The sequence below is a fragment of the Canis lupus genome, chromosome 6 (assembly GCF_048164855.1).
Source record: "Canis lupus baileyi chromosome 6, mCanLup2.hap1, whole genome shotgun sequence".
Taxonomy (NCBI): Eukaryota; Metazoa; Chordata; class Mammalia; order Carnivora; family Canidae; genus Canis; species Canis lupus.
Genome location: NC_132843.1, coordinates 57,999,158 through 58,017,222, shown reverse-complemented (window position 1 = coordinate 58,017,222; position 18,065 = coordinate 57,999,158). Strand labels below are relative to the sequence as shown.

The following is an 18,065-nucleotide window of genomic DNA, read 5'->3' as shown; positions in this document are numbered from 1 at the left end:
CATTAGTAGATAGAAAAGAGCTGCAGAATACAGTTTCACAAACTAATCTGTGTTTGGAAAAGTAATAGGCTAGCAGATATGTATGATTATTGACCAAAATCTACTGAGCAAACAAAATCCTTCCTTTTCATAACCAGATAAAAAAGTTGAATGCCTGTAGTTTCAGATACTAGAGTAGCTATTTTTATTGTTCACTTTATAACTTCTGTTGGAAGTAGGTGTTAATGAATAGTATGATGGCCAGAGAAGGTTAGCTATCCAGGAAAAGATCATGGTCTTAAACAGAATATACATTCTTGAATGCTTGTCAATTTTTTGTACTTAGGGATTGGTGTCAAAATATGAAAGAATAGATTTACATTAAATTCATATTTAAACAATATCTAAGGTGTCTTTCCAGTCACTCTTTTTCTTTTTCCAGTCACTCTTTATTACATTAAATACTCACAGTAATAGGATTATATAAAAAGAACCCATTAGTTGTTAAATTCAAACCACTTTGTAGTACAGTTGATTTGTTTTATTACAGTAACCCCTGTTCTATTTCCAACTTGTTGAATTTACTGAGAATAATTTTTGTGGAGCAGGAGCATTAGTTAAGTAACATTATGACCGTGCATTTAATTGAGTTTGTTCCTTTGCTGTTTTAAGAATGGAAACAGTATAAAATTGGAACCTTGATATAAGTTGTTAGGTGAATTTGCTATGTTACTGTTTAAATCTTTAAAATGTAAAATATTGAGGATAGAAGCTTAGTATCAGAGACTAGTAATTGTTTTTTGTCGTTGTAAATTTTAAATAAATTTCTTCATGTAAGTAGTTAATCTTCAAGATAATATAATACATCCAGATGAATTAAATCAGTTCTCTACTATCTATCCTATGGTACATTAACTCTGCAGACTTCATGATTCTTATATCTAAATTTCAATGTGTCTACTGTTATTTTCAGAGGATAAATAAGATGGGTAAATCACGGGGCACCTGGGTGACTCAGTTGGTTAAGCATCCAACTCTTGCTTTTTGGCTCAGGTCATGATCTTAGTCAGGGTCATGAGATGGAGCCCCATGTTGGGCTCCCTGCTCAGCAGAGAGCCTGCATCTCCCTCTGCCCCTCTCCCTGCTCATGTGCTCTCTCTCTCTCTCTCTCAAATAAGTAAATAAATCTTTTAAAAAGGGGGAGAGGGTATCATGAAAGTTTACATTGAGAAAGTTGTATGTATTTGTATGTGTATGAGCTAGGAGTAAAGAAGAAAGTATTAAAACATTGTTGTAACTATCTTATTTCAAATTTCAGTTAGGAAGCTGACTAAAGTAATTAGGTTTTACTTTTCTTTCTTTAGAAAGGAAAGTACAAGTCCAAACTTGAAGTACTTTTTAAAAACAATGATTTTATTCAGACTTTCTATGTAGTCTTATTCCTAGATTGGACAATAGATAGCTGTATTTATTCTCAGTCTTTCGTGAGATGATTTTGTGATTTAAATTCCACATAGGTTAATTATGATTAATTTACTGAAGTGTACTTTACTTAAAGCATTTATACTGTGTTCTAGTGGATGGAATTAATGTTTTCCATATACCACCAAGACATTTGAGTAGAAGTATTTTATTTTTTAGAATAATTGATATATTACAGTTTTCTACTTCCTTTTCATAATTGGATTTGAAAATTTCAAAGTATAATATGAACAAGTAATTCACTTTCTTTTTACTTAAGCAGTTACTTTCTTAACCTAAATTATGTTATTATAAATTGTATTTTGAAGGTAAATAAACATGGTCATGTAGATGTAACCCTATAAACATGTTCCTTCACAATAATGAATAGACTGTCCTAGTGTATATACTCCTCTGTCCATCCTAACTTTCAACATCGATAAGGGATTTTTTTTTAAGATTTTATTTATTTTATTTTTTAATTTTTATTTATTTATGATAGTCAAAAAGAGAGAGAGAGGCAGAGACACAGGCAGAGGGAGAAGCAGGCTCCATGCACTGGGAGCCCGACGGGGGATTCGATCCCGGTTCTTCAGGATCGCGCCCTGGGCCAAAGGCAGGCACCAAACCGCTGCGCCACCCAGGGATCCCAAGATTTTATTTATTTATTCATGAAACACAGGCAGAGGGAGAAGCAGGCTCCATGCAGGGAGCCCAACATGGGACTCGATCCTGAGTCTCCAGGATCATGCGCTGGCCTGAAGGTGGTGGCGCTAAACTGCTGAGCCACCCAGGCTGCCCGGGATTTTGTTTTTGTTTTCGTTTGTTCTTTTATTTTTTAATTTCGTTTTAATAAAAGATTAAAATCCTTTTGATCAGAGCCACATTTTTCCCCCCAATAAATTGTTGCTTAAGAAATATTTATGTTGGGATCCCTGGGTGGTGCAGCGGTTTAGTGCCTGCCTTTGGCCCAGGGCACGATCCTGGCAGACCCGGGATCGAATCCCACATCGGGCTCCCGGTGCATGGAGCCTGCTTCTCCCTCTGCCTATGTCTCTGCCTCTCTCTCTGTGTGTGACTATCATAAATAAATAAAAATTAAAAAAAAAAAGAAATATTTATGTTATGTTTTTATTGATGGTGAAAGAGACCGTGTCTTCAGTGAACCACTACGAAATTTTTGTTAAAGCTAAAAGATCAAAAAAAAAAAAAAAAAAAAAAAAAAAAGCTAAAAGATCAGCATTCCAGTTTATCCATGCTAGTGTTCTCTAAATGCTTAAGAATTGTTTGTATTTAGAATATAATTTTAAATCTGTGTATACTGCTCCTTGACTTACATTGCAGTTCAGCTAATTTATTTTATTTTGTTTTTTTGTTTTGTTTTGTTTTGTTTTTTTTCATATAGATGATAGTCGAACTGCAAGCCAGTTGGATGAATTTCAGGAATGCTTGTCCAAGTTTACTCGGTATAATTCAGTACGACCTTTGGCTACATTGTCATATGCTAGTGATCTCTATAATGGTTCCAGCATAGTCTCTAGGTAAGTGTTGGGCAGCATTTTTTACTATTTACTTTTGCAAGAGTATCTAGAATTTAATTTGACACGCAGTTTCATTGTTCTAGTTAAGAGCCTGTGTCTGAAGTTAAGTTGCCTCCCAATTTTTTTTCTGTGGTCTTGGGCAAGTTTTGGAATTTCTTTAGTCCTCAATGTCTTCGTCTTTAAAATGGAATGATTAATAGTATTCACCTCATAGGGTCAGCTTGTATTATTACAAATGTCTTTGGTTTTGGTGACAGGATATGTTCTTCTCATAAGGGCTCCCCTGTCTTCAGTTTTCTAAAAAAAGTTTGTGAAGAATTGGTATTCTTTCTCCCTTATATATTTTGTAGACTTCTCCAGTGAAGCCATCTTGGCCTTGAATTTTGTTTGAGGAAAGAGTTCCAAATATAAAATAATTTTAAAAAATAGGACTAATCAGGTTATTGATATTTTTCTTGATTAAACATGATTTTTAGTTTGTGTTTTTAAAAGAATTTGTCCATTTCACCTAGGTTGTTGGATTTATGCACATTCACATGTTTGCAATATTCTTTATTATCCTTTTATGTCTTTAGATTATCTAAGATCTCTTTCTCATCTCTGTTATTGGAAACTTGTTTCCTTTATTTTTTTTCCTTAATAGTCTGGTTTAGAAGTTTATCAATATTATTTCTCTTCTCAAGTAGCCAGTTCTTAGTTTTTTATAGTCTGTATTTTTATTTCATTGATTTCTGCTCTTAATTTTATTATTTCTTTTTCTTCTGCTTTCCCTAGCTTTAATTTGTTCTTTTCTAGTTTCTTAAGGTAGAAACTAAAATGTTCAGTTGAAAGTTTGCTTCTCTAATATAATTTGTGCTTTAAATTTTTCTCTATTCACTGCAGTAGCTGCATCCCATGAATTTTTGGTGTGTTATCTTCTATTTTTTTTCCAAATTTTATTTTTATTGTGATAAGATACTTATAAAATATACTATCTTAACCAGTGTGCTGTTCAGTGGAATTAAATATATACCTTCTTAATATTATGGAAAGGTCACCAGTATCCATCTCTTTAATACTTGACATCTTGTAAAACTGAAAATGCATACCCATTAAACAGTGTAACTCTTTATTCCCATCTTCCCTGAATCCTGGCAACAACCTTCTGCTTTATTTCTCTATTATTTTGACTACTCTAAGTATCTCATTTAAGTGGAATCACACCTTATTTGTTTTCTTGTGACTGGCTAATCTCACTTGGTATAATGTTGTCAGTGTTTGTCCATATTGTAACATATGTCAGAATTTTCTTACTTTTTAAGGCTTCATAACACTCCATTATATGTATGTATATGCCACATTTTGCTTATTTATTTGTCTGTTGATGGACACGTAGGTTGCTTCTGTGTTTTTTACCTGTTGTGAATAATACTGCTATGAACATGGGTGTATGGATACCTCCTCAAGACCTTGTTTTCAGTTCTTTTAGGTACATACCCAGAAATGGCATTGCTGGATTATATGGTAATTCTGTTTTTAATTTTTTGAGGAACTGCCATACTGTTTTCCACAGTGGCTATGCCATTTTACTGTCCCATCAGCAGTGCACAAGGCTTCCAGTTTCCCCACATACTTGCCATCACTTGTTATTTTCTGTGTTTTCGATAGTCCCCATGCTATAACAGGTGTGAGGTGGTAGTTCTTAGATTTGTTTTGCATTTCCCTAATGAATAGTGTTGTTGAACATTGTTTCTTGTGTTTATTGGCCATTTGTTTATCTTCCTTAGAGAAATTTCTATTGAAGTCTTTGCCTAGTTTTGAACTTTGCTATTGTTGCATTTCAGTAGTTCTCTCTATATTATGGGTATTAATCCCTTATCAGATTTGTACGTATTTTCTCTCATTTTGTGGGTTGCCTTTTTACTTTGTTACTACTGTCATTGCACAAAATTTTATAATTTTAGTGAAGTTTAATTTGTATATTTTTCTTCTATTGCCTGTATTTGTGATGTCCTATCTCAGAAATCATTGTCAAATCCCAAGTCACAAAAAAAGTTTTATAGTTTTGTGTTTTAGATTTAACTTTTTGATTCATTTTGAGTTAATTTTTGTGTATGGTTTTAGGTAAGGGTCCAACTTTATATTTACGCAGGTTGATATGCAGTTTTCCCAGCATCATTTCTTGAAAAAGTCCTTTCTCTACTTAATGGTATTGCCACTCTTGTCAAAGATCATTTGACCACATACATAATGGTGTATTTTTGGGTTCTCTCATCTGTTCCATTTGCCTGCAAGTTTGTTTTTATATCAGTACCACATAGTTTTCTGTTTGTTTTCGTTTGTCTCAGAGACACTGAGAGTGTGGAGTGAGGGGCAGAGGGAAACGGAGAGAGAGAATGTTAAGCAGACTCCACACCCATCACAGAGCCATACATGGGCTCGATTTTATGACCCTGAGATCATGACCTGAGCTGCAATTAAGAGTCAGAGTCTTAGCTGACTGAACCACCCAGGTGCCAGACACACTTAGCATAGCTTTGTAGTAAATTTTGAAATCAGGAAGTGTGACTCCTCTAAGTCTTTTCTTTTTCAAGATTTTTTTTTTTCTATTTCTGCAGAAAATGTCATTAGGATTTGACAGGGATTGCACTGAATCTCTAGATTGCTTTGGGTAATGTTGACATCTTAACAGTATTCAGTCTTCTGATCCAGGCACATGGGATGTGTCTTTATTTCTGTCTTTAATTTTTTTAAGAAATTTTTTATAGTTTTCATTGTATAAATCTTTCACTTCCGTGGTTAATTCCTAAATATTTTTTGATGCTGCTGTAAGTGGAGCTGTTTTCATAACTTTATGATTGTTCATTGTTATGGCATTGAAGAGATGAAATATTTTAATTTTCATTCAGTTCAAGAAGCACTTACGTTTCAAACTTGATTTTTTTCTCTCATTGATTATTGAGATATATCTTAATAGTTTTCAAATATTGGGATTTTCTAGTTATCTTTTTGTTACTATATGTTCATCATGATGATGACCATTCTTTAAAAATTTGTAGTGAAAATTTCTAATGCACATAAAAATAGAATGGAATAATAATCCGTCATATCGCCATCTTCCAGATTCAGCAGTGATCCAGATTTTGTTACACTTGCTTTATTTATACTTTTTATTTTTTCTTTGCTTAACTATTTGAAACAAATCGCTGATGCTATGTTATTTCATCCTTATATCCTTAAGAATGTAAATATGAATATTTTAAAACCACAGGGCTGTATCACATGTAACACAATTACCAGTAATTCCTTGGTATCATCAAATTGCTTGTCTATTTTAAAATCTCCTAGATAGAATTAAGAAACCTTAAAAAGATATTTTGATGCAGATCAGGAATTTGGCAGTTTTTAACTTGTCCAATACATTACTATGTATGGTTTTAGATTTGCATGACTAAGATTTTTATTAACATGTAAGAATATTGTTCTTGGAATTTAAGATGATAGCTAGAGAAACTTGCAGTAAACCTTTTATGGTATTCTAGCTGGTTAGCTCAGTAGTAAGACGACAATCATATATTAATTTCTTTTCTATGTATTGGCAATGTGAGTTTTCTTTATCAAGTACTGGCGTGGTTAAAATTTGAAAATGGAGTAGATTGTGGGGCTTATTTAATTAATTAAATGAGTGATGAATTCATATAACAAAAATTAGATGACTCCTTAATGTGAGCTAGGCTAAGATTATAACCATGAACAGGCCAGGTATGATGCTTGGATTTAGGAAAGCTCTCAGTATTATTTCAGTGCCTTTATAGAAGCAGTGTAAGAAAGTTTTTGAAACATTTAGATTGGAGTAACAGTGTAACACTGCTAAGTTTCCTTCCTTCCTTCCTCCCTTCCTTCCTTCCTCCCTCCCTCCCTCCCTCCCTCCCTCCCCTCCCCTCCCTCCCCTCCCTTCCCTCCCTTCCCTCCCTTCCCTCCCTTCCCTTTCTTTCTTTTCTTTTCTTTCTTTTGAGAGGGAGAGGGGTTGTGCCTATGCATAAGTGGACTGGGGTAGTGAGGGGCAAAAGGAGAGACAGAATCCCAGGTAGCCTCCATACCCGTTGAGGAGCCTTGTGCGGGTTTCAGTCCCACAACTCTGAGATCATGACCTGAGCTGAAACCAAGAGTTGGGTGCTTAACCGACTGAGCCACACAAGTGCCCCTTAAATTCTTAACTAGTGTAAGAATGTATAATGTATGTTTTTAAAAATTCCGGAAATGAGGCTTCAATTTGAAATGGCAAAAATAATGTTGGAAGTTTATAATAATGACCTGATACATACGTTTATCTATAATTATTTGGCTCTACTCAACTAAAATATAATGCAGATTACTTTATATTGTAATATAGATTGATGTCCCTTAGCATTGTAAATTTGTCCTGTATTATATTTTCTTTTCCATTACAAAATGAAGAAAAATCCAAAAACAAAGTGAAAATTTCCATCTTAACTTTATATTACAAAAGCAGCATTCCTAGTTAGAAAATGTAGAATTGGAAAAAAAAAAAAAAAAAAGAAAGAAAATGTAGAATTGGTTATACATCTCTAGGATTCAAAAAAGATTTTTTTAAAAATCATTTTTGAAAAAAAAATCATTTTGAAAGCCATTTTAGCTTGATTTTAATATAATTTTGGGCTGTTTTTTAAATGCTACTAAATCCTTTTTCCCATATTTTAATTTAAATTCTCGTTAGTTAACTTACAGTGTAATATTGGTTTTAGGAGTATTAAATCTTGATCATACAAGACATGTCAGAGCATTGTGTATTCTGAAGCAGAAGTTTGCTGAAGATTTAAGTGCGATTTCAGTTTGGGAATATCACCTAATGAAAGTGAGATTAGGAATGCCTGGGTGGTGCAGTTGCTTGAATATCAGCCTCCCACACTCTACATGGAGGCTGGTTGGACTCTATTTTCCTCTTCTCCTGCCCCTCCCCTCAACACCATGTTTGCTTGCACTCTCTCTCTTCAGAATAAATAAGTCTTTTTTTAAAGAAAGTGAGATTAGTTTTATTAAAATATTTTAATTAAAAATTTAAAGGTACCTTTAGTTTCATCTTGCATGCTAACATCAATTTTTAATTAACATTGAATTAACATTTCTGAAAAAAATTTTTTTAAAGATTTTATTTATTTATTTATTCATGACACACACACACACACACACACACACACACACACACACACAGAGGCAGAGGGAGAAGCAGGCTCCATGCAGGGACCCTGATACGGGACTCAATCCCGGGATTCCAGGATCACTCCCTGGGCTGAAGGCAGGCGCTAAACCGCTGAGCCACCCAGAGATTCCTGAAAAAAAATTTCAATTTTGAAGGTTTGTAAGACAGGATAGGTGAAGATTAGAAGGTAGCAACAAGGAAAATAGTATCCAAAGAGACTGAAAGTTTCACAGCCCTGGTGATATTTTTCCCTTTCTCTCCTTTCTCATATTCACACACATCATTGATGGTAAACTCACTTTAAAGGCTTTTAATTCCTTTCAAAATAGGAAATTTTGATGAAGAATTTCTTTTGGGAAAAGAGATAAAGAAAGATATATTAGAGATGGCATATAATGGTAAATTTGCATTATTTAATGTTGCATTATTTTTATTACATTTTAGAAGAAATTATTCTTACAGTAAAATTGCCTGAAATACCTCTAGTGTGGTCATTTACTGTTGTGAGAATCTCACTGAGAGACAAAGAAACTTTGTTGTAAAGTTTTTCTTCCTTTGCTTAACAGATCATATTGAGTTATTTAATACCATACTTATAATTCCACAAGGTGGCAGCATTTGTTTACTTTGACAGTATCTCAACTATTAGTAGACAAGGTATGGAAGTTAATGGTTTATTGGGAAGTTCATTCTCATGAATACTAGATGGTCCTCGGTTAACAACAGCAAGTGACGCAAAGGATAGAAACTCTTTTTTTTTTTTTTTTTAAGAAACTCGTCTTAAAAATAACAATAATGTCATGTTTTGCAAATTTTCTTAAATATCTAGTGGCCATCACAGAGGAATGGTTTGAAGCTGTATTGTTTGAACTTACTGTGTACTTAGCAGTAGCTGTTTATTGAATTCTTGGTTTGAAATTTACAAACCTAGATTGTTATGGTTAAAATTGTTACACATTTGGGCAACCCCCCCGTGGCTCAACAGGTTAGCATCGCCCTCAGCCCGGGGCCTGATTCTGGAGACCCAAGTCCCACGTCAGGCTCCCTGCATGGAGCCTTCTTCTCCCTCTGCCTGTGTCTCTGCCTAGCTCTCTCTCTCTTTCATGAATAAATAAATTCTTTAAAAAAATTTGTTACACATTCATTTATAGTTTAGAGGTTATATTAACATTTTTGCTTATACTGTCTCAAATTTTTAAATAGAATTGCAGCAGGGATTAGTAAATTTATAAATAGAAAATGGTTATGTATTGTGGCATTCACTGCTGCTACTAGATCAGTTACTACACTGGTAACGTAGTGTTTGATTATGTGATTACTTTTTTTTAAAGATATCTTTGTAAGTACCTTACATGACATTGTATTTCACTAACTCATTTAATCTTTATATTAAACCTATGGAATAAGGCATTGTGATCAGTCCCATTGTACAGAGGAGGAATTGTCGTAGAGAGAAATCATCTAATTTGTCCAAGTTTAACACAATGCTAGTGAATGATAGAATTAAGATTTGAACTGAGACATTGTGGCTTTTGAGTTCCGTTCCATTATTAGTCCCTTTAGGACCTGTTGAAACTTTATACTTTTGAGACATCCAAAAGAATAAAAGGAAAGTCTGTCAACAGAGAAGTCTAGGGTTGTCAGCAAGTGCCGATGAGTTTCCTACTTATATAACAATTCAAGACACAGGTTAAAAGTGAGATACAAACAGTCTAAGCTTACATATTAGAAGCTGCTACATCCTTCCCTTCCCTTATAGCCTCTACCCTAAAATTTCTTGTTGTCATTCGCTCATTTTTCTATTTTCTTTTGCCCTTGCTTAGGCTGAGGCTTGTCAGTAGTGCAGAGTGATAACTGTGAACTCAATTCTTCGTACACTTCTTCCCTAATAGTGTTAACTGGGTTAGCATTTGAAATTTTGTCACTGATCGGAACATAAAGTACATGCCTGTAACAAAGGTTTAGAATTAGAATATTTGCTTTTTATTTTTAGTTTTTTTTAAGATTTTATTTATTTATTGATGAGAGACAGGCAGAGTTACAGGCAGAGGGAGAAGCAGGCTCCATGCAGAAAGCCTGACGTGGGATTCGATCCTGGGTCTACAGGATCATGCACTGGGCTGAAGGCAGTGCTAAGCCACTGAGCCACCCGGGCTGTCCGAATATTTGCATTTTATGATAAAATTACTTAATTTTTGTTAATCTAATGACTCCCTTCAAATAAAGTAGAAGAATTAGAATAGAACTTTTTGGTATCCAAGAGACAGAAACAAGAATACTGTCTTAGGTTAAGAGCTTTAAAAAGAAGAGATATATTAGTAATAGGAAATATTTATAATTTTTAATTCTTTAGTAAAAGCCTATATTTTTATAATTTATGAATTAAAGAAAATATGGTAAAACCCATTTATTTTATAGAGTTTTCTAGTTAATAACCTGTTGCACTATGCTGTGAACAGGTTGCAATATACCAAGATATTTTTTCTTCTCTTCTTTGGTATAGTAGGGTGGGGTTGGGTTGGAGAACCAGCTTATACCCAGCTATCCTCAGGACAGAGGGATCAACTCCATATTTAGCTTATTTGCTTTATCCTTTGCACAGTGATAGGGAAACTCTAGCTTAAGTACCTAGAACAAATAAAGTATCTTGATTTCTCTCAAAGTTGTTTTAGTCATTTTTGGTTAAAGAATTCTGTAGTGAAAATTGAGATAGAGCTCTTGAAAAGGATTTTTCCTCTGTTACATAATCTTATGTAAGTCAATAGTGTAAGAAAGACATTAAACTAAAGGACATATTTCCCCAATTTTAAAAGGTTCAAACATCCCTCTTAATCCCTCCAAGTCTGTGCCCTACTTACTGGCAGCCCAGTGGTTTACCTCTATGGCAAAGTGAGATGGTTCTCTAGCAGAGTAAAAGCAGGTTTCCTTTTAAGAAGTCAGTTTTACAGGTTAATTTTCAGCATGAGAAAACAAGACTTTACATATTAAAGAGTTCAATCTCATGTTTTTGATTCGGACCCTATAACAGAGAGATTAACACGATCAAATCAAAAGTTCATTAATATCTACATTTCTTAAATACATGAGAGAAGCCTAGGAAAATGTGTAACTCAAAGAACTGTCTCAGAACTCTGGCTTATGTCAGATCTTTAACAAAGAAGAGTAAATCTGCAGAGAAGGGGTGCCTGGCAGGCTTAGTTGGTTCAGTGCTTCCCTTCAGCTCAGGTCATGATCCCAGGTCTGGGATTGAGCATCATGTTGGGCTCCCTGCTCAGTAGGGAGTCTGCTTCTCCCTCTCCCTCTGCCCCTGCCCCTGCTTTTTTCTCCCTCTCAAATAAAATGAAAAAAGAAAAAGAAAAAAAAAACTGTAGAGAAATGAAAGGATAAAGAAAGCAGTTTTAGATTTCCAAGAGTAGCAAACTATGCAAAGGTAAATATACTGGAGGAAACTCTAATGGAGTAAGGGTTTTTTTTTTTTTTTTTTTCCTCCTCCAGATTTCTTTCATGCCATCTCTGGGCTTATATCCTGCTTTTAGGTAGTAAAAGGAGGAGGGTAGAGAGTGCTTTTCCCGCATTTGCTGCTGCTTAATTGCCTTCAGCTCAAAATAATTTTTACATCAAAGAGGCCTATTTTGGGGTGACATGGTTTTCCTTCAGATAAAAGGCAATTTCTGTCTATTCTATCACTGGTATGAGTTTAGTAGTACTTCACTTTACTGCCACTTAGAAATAACTGTGATATTATATATAGAACTTAATCTGGTAAAGAGTGTTCTGTAATATAAACACTTGACAAAGTACCATCATTTGCCCCAGGTGTGGTAACTTCCCTGTGTGTTGCCTCCATCAGACATTTGCAGACATTTAAAACTATTTTGGGTAAAATAGGATGTAAGAGCTATTGTCTGTATATATCATCTCTATTTTCCCCCCTTTGAGTTAATTTCTCTAGCCACTCTTGACAGCAGAATTTCATATTTTGCCAATGCTTCGTCTGTACAGATTGTAAGCTGGCAATCTTGTCTAACTGAAACACAGTCAATAATCAAGGCTTAAATGAAAAATAAAAGAGCTTTAGAACAAAATATATGCCATTACATTAATGGCTAAAGCTCAAATATTAGTAAGTGGCCATTTTCTTTAATTACTTTGGGCCTAGTGATTTATATACAGTTCCTATAATCTTAGTTTTATCTGATTTGTGTCTTTTCACAGTATAAAAGATTGCAGTAGGTAGGTTGAAGAAGTCCTAGCTACTAGCTTGACAAAGGGGAAGAAATGATGAAGCTGCAGATTGGACCTAAAAAGTAAAGCATTTTGGATATAGCTTAATAGACCCTGAGATCATGGAGATGTAATCTAATATGGTAACTAAAGTTTGCAGGACTAGTCACATTGCTGTGCTCAGTATATTCTTATAAAGGTAGTAAAGAATGTATTACATTTGATAGATTATACTCATAGGGGACCAAAAGTTGGTTCCAGAATTCACTTAACTAATATTTATTAGCAATTACTATGTCTTACAGCAATAGACCGGTATGTTGCAAAAATGCTATTGTATTTATTATTCTTTAGAAGTAATTTTAAATGTATTTATCACCATTGGTGTAAATGCAATGTGAAAAATATCCATTTCTTTATAATTATTTTGAAATTCTTTGGTACTTGTAAATTTCAAACTTTGCAATGGGTTTATTAATATAAAAGGAAACATTATAAATGACAAAAATAATGGCCTTTTGCCTAGTACAGGAATCAGCAAACTCTGGCTCATTGGGTCAGATTTGGCCCATCACTTAATTTTGAGTGACCCATGAATGACCCCAAGCATGGTTTTTATCTTTTTAATTTGTCAAAAAAAAAATCAAAGGAAGAATAACAAGTGATGTATAGTTACATGACTTATATAATATTGACATATGAATATTATGTGAAATTCAAATTTTTGTGTCCATAAATTTTTATTGGAAAACAGTCCTGCTTATTCCTCAACGTATTGTTTGTGGCTGATTTTATATTACAACAGCAGAGTTGAGTAGTTTTGAGAGAACTGCATGGTTCCTTTGGCACTGTTACAGAACAGATTTGTTGACTCTTGACCTAGTAGATTTGTTTAGGCTCTAAGGATGTACTGCTACACTTGATTAATGTTGTGTCATGTTTCTGGATATCAGTGTATCTTAGTCAAGAAAATGGCTTGTGTCACATTTTCTGAGCTTCTTGTGATGATTGGCTAACTATTTTATATGCTTAGCCACTTCTTAATACAAATAACATTTCACCAGCCTGTCTTATGGTAAGCACTTCATCACTGGTTAAATGATAGCTACAGATTTGTAGTCCTTACCTAATAACAAATTCTGGTTCATTCAGCAGAAAGTTTCTTATTTGTGTTTTTTAAAAAATTATTTATTGTATAGAGCTGAAAATGCCTTGAAATATGACAAAAGCTTATAGTATGATTAGGGGATTTAGCTATGTCATATTAATCTTGAAATAAAGATGCTTTTCTTTCCCTTTTTTTTTTAAGATTTTATTCATTTATTCAGAAGAGACACATAGAAAGAGAGACAGAGACATAGGCAGAGAGAGAAGCGGGCTCCGCTCCCCTCGGGGGCCCGATGTGGAACTCCATCCCTGAACTTCAGGATTAGGCCCTGAGCCAAAAGCAGAGCTCAACCACGGAGCTGTGCAGACATCCCAAACGAGATGCATTTCTACCACCAATGATTTTTAAAATCGTGTTTCTGTTCTTTCTCTTTTCCCTTTTCCCTTACCCACGTTAGTAGGTAGTTTTGCTGATAGCATTAAAGTTATAAAACTGTTTTTTGATCTGTGATTGAGAGAGGTTAATTTGAGGTTATATTATTTACAAATTTAAGTTTAAATGTAGAATCACAAATTATATAGCGTATATGTACAATAAAAGTATAAAGTTTTAAGTTTAGCAATTGTATAAACCCACAATAGAAATATAGAACATTTTCAAAATTTTAAATCCTGCCACTTTTCAGTTAATTCCATCTCTTCCTCCAGACTTCTGTCCAGGCCCCTAATCTGTTTGCCATTATCCTTAGAATAGTTTAGTTATTTTGGAATCTTTTAAAAGAGCCATATATTAAGTATTCTTTTATATCTAGCTTCTTTAGCTCAGCATGTTTTTAAAATTTATCCATGAATAGATATAGTTAACTATCAGTTACACAATTATATTCTACATTTACTTACCCATTCTTGAGTTGATGGACGTTTGAATTGTTTCCAGTTTTTGATTATTGTGAAGAAAGCTATCATGAATACTCACACAGAAGTCAATTTGGATATTCATATTTCATATTTATTTCTCTTGGGTAAATACCTGGGATTGAAATTGCTGGGTTCTATGATTAGTTTGTGCTTGACACTTCAAGAAACTGCTAAACTGTTTTTAAAGTGATTAGGTTATTTTAACATTCCAGCAATGTAAGAGAGTTACAATTGTCCCAAATCCTGAATAACTGATATTGTTAGTCTTTTCATTACTGGTTTGTAGTAATATTTTCTTTCTGTTTTACTTTGCATTTCCTCATAACTAATGGTTCTTTTTTTTTTTTTTTTAACTAATGGTTCTTTAAAATATCTTATTTATTTATTTTTACAAAGCTTTTATTTATTTATTCATGAGAGATACAGAAAGAGAGGCAGAGACATAGGCAGAGGTTGAAGCAGGCTCCCTGCAGTGAGCCTGATGCAGCACTCGATCCCAGGACCCCAGGATCATGACATGAGCCAAAGGCAGATGCTCAACCACTGGGACACCCAGGCGTCACAGTGCTTAATGGAGTTTAATGTGGATGTTGGCCATTTGTGTATTTTCTGTGAAGCATCTATTCAAATCTTTTGCCCATTATTAAAAAAATCGGGTTTTACTATTACTGAATAATGAGAATTTTTATGTATTCTAGGTACAAGTTCTTTGTCAGATTTATGTATTGATAGTATTTTCTCCCAGTCTGTGGCTTGCCCTTTTTATTAATAGTGTCTTTCAAATGACATAAGTATTTAATTTTAATTCTAATTCATTAATTTTTTTAATGATTTAAGTAAGCTCTTTCATATAGAAATGTTTGCCTGCTCTAAATGGTGAAAATTTTTCTTCTCTGTTTTCTTCTATAGGTTTAATGGTTTTAGCTTATACATTTAAGTCTATAATCTATTTCAAGTTAACTTTTGTTTAGATTATGAGGTAAAGGCTGAGGTTATATACTTGTTCCAAGCAGCATTTGTTTAAAAGATGAATTTTTCCCATTGCCATCTTTGTTTAAAATGAGCATATATGTATGAATCTTTTTTTAAATTGTAGTTGACATACAAGTTAGTTTCAGGTATATAACGGAATGATTCAACAAGTCTATACACTATGCCATGCTCATCACAAGTATAGGTACCATTCATCTCCACAGAGCACTATTGTAATACTATTGATTATATTCCCTATGCCATGCCATTTTTCCTATTCCAGAACTGGAGGCCTGTGTCTCCCCGTCTTCCATTTTGCCCATCCCCCCACCTCCTCCCCTCTAGCAAGAATGTGTTTTTGGTCTCTGTATTTTATGAATCTGTTTTAGCTTTTTGTTTCTTTATTCATTTGTGTTATTTTCTAGATTTTACATAGAAGTGAAATCATATGGTATTTTTCTCTGTTAAATTTACTTAATATAACATAATTCCATATAGGACGATCCATGTTGATTCAAATGGCAAGCTCTTACCCTTTTTTATGGTTGGGAAATACCCCATTTGTGGGGGAGGGGGCATGTACACACAGCATCTTCTTTAATCGTCAATTGATAGTTAATTAAGTTGCTTCCATATCTTGGTTATTATAAATAATGTGTGTATCTTTTCAAATTAGTGTTTTTGTTTGCTTTGGGTAAATACCAAGTAGTAGAATTACTATGAATTTTCTTCTGAGTTCTCTTTTCTGTTGCAGTGACTTGCATGTCTGTTATTAGGCCAGTACCACCCTCTCATTATTATTGTACTCTTTTTTTTTTTTTTTAGATTTTATTTATTCATGAGAGAGCGAGAGAGAGAGAGAGAGAGAGAGTGAGCGAGCAGCAGCAGAGAGATAGGCAGAGGGAGAAGCAGGCTCCCTATGGGGAGCCTGATGTAGGATTGATCCCAGGACTCTGGGATCACACCCCGAGCTGAAGGCATCTGCTCAACCACTGAGCCACCCAGGTGTCCCTATTATTGTATATTTATATTAAGCCTTGAAATTAGGTAGTAGAAGTCCTCCAACCTTACTATTCTTTTTTAAAGTTGTGTTGGCAAAGCTAAGTCCTTTGCATTTCCATAAACATTTTTAGAATAAGAACTCTTTGTTTATTTTCTACTATGATGGTTTGAATGGATTTTTTTAGTAAAAATCACATTTTCTCACATATTTTTCCTCACTGGTTTTGTCTACTTGTTCCTGTGGAAAATAGGAGATAGATTTTTGATTTGTTAAATCTATCTGATATTTTGGGGACACACTTAGATATATTCATGATGAAATTTCTTTTAGACTATACATTTTCATTCCAGATTAGTCCTCTGCAGCATGGAAGAAGTTTCTTTATATCACAGTTCTGTTGTTTTCTGATGAAGCATGGCAACAGTGACATTAATTATTTAACATTGTAATCTTATTGGGTGTTTTGTAAATACTACTAGATGATACTGAACTGAAAACTTAGATGTATTTTCTTCTTTAATTTCAAAAGCATGGGGTGCCTGGGTGGTTTATTTGGTTGAGTGTCTGTCTGCCTCAGGCTCAGATCATGATCCTAGAGTCCTGGAATAGAGCCTTGCATTGGATTCCCTGCTCCGTGGGGAGCCTGCTTCTCCCTCTCCCTCCGCTGCTCCCCCAGCTTGTGCTTTCTCTTTTTGTGAAATAAATAAAATCTTAAAAAATAAAAACACCCTAGAGGTAAAGAATTAGAACTTCTACTTGCATGTGGATTTCCTCACTTTTACTAAATAGAAAGTCATTCTGGAGAGGACAAAAAAAGTCATCCTAGTGTTGTGAATAAAATATATTTTGTTTTTCAACTCTTTTTTTTTTAAAGATTTTATTTATTTATTCATGAGAGATACACAGAGAAAGGCAGAGACATAGGGAGAGGGAGAAGCAGGCTCCCAATGGTGACCCAATGCAGGACTTGACCCCAAGACCCTGGATCAGGAGCTGAGCCAAAGGTGGACTCTCAACCACTGAATTACCCAGGTGCCCCTGTTCTTCAACTCTTGTATTTTTCTGTAGTAGATGTTTTTATTCAATCTCTTTATTAGTTTTTTACTTCAGAAGTTACTTTCAGTTTGTCAGAACTGAAAACTATCATAGGATAAATAAAACTATAAAAACTATCATAAAAACTATCATAGGATATAGTTATATTGTGCATAGAATAGCTGTTTTAGAACAAAGAGTACAAGTAAATTAATATAAGTAAGTATAAGTTATAACTTGCTATATACTTAAATGAGAAAAATGTGACAATCAGTATGCTGATACTAACGGTCTTCAAGGTGCATTTTTAATTTGATATTTACAAAAGTGTTCCAGAATATAGTTTGTCAGATAGTGTATTTGTTCTTGTTATTCAGTGATAGCCAGTGGAGTTGGAAAAATAAAATCTTTTTAAAGACAGGGGTCAGTAAATTAAGACCTGTGATGGGGCACCTGGATGGCTCAGTCGGTTAAGCATCCACCTCTGATCTCAGGTCAGGTCTTGATCTCAGGGTTGTGAGTTTAAGCTCTGCATTGGACTCTGCACTTGGCGTGGAGCCTACTTAAAGGACCTGCAAGTCAGTTCTGAGCCATTGCTTAATTTTGTATAGCCTACAAGCTATGA

The 18,065-nt window shown here is 34.2% G+C and overlaps 1 protein-coding gene across 10 annotated transcripts in view; it reads left to right on the top strand.

Moving 5' to 3' along the window:
- COP1 (COP1 E3 ubiquitin ligase) overlaps nucleotides 1-18,065 on the top strand; it is a 242,753-nt gene that overhangs the window by 104,203 nt on the left and 120,485 nt on the right. For all 10 annotated transcript variants that reach the window (XR_012033052.1, XM_072830730.1, XM_072830729.1 and 7 more), the window contains one exon: nucleotides 2,846-2,981. Coding sequence is in view for 9 of the 10 variants with exons in the window: in XM_072830730.1 (XP_072686831.1) it covers nucleotides 2,846-2,981 (136 nt within the window). In the remaining variant the exon portion in view is untranslated. The remainder of the gene's footprint in view (nucleotides 1-2,845; nucleotides 2,982-18,065) is intronic.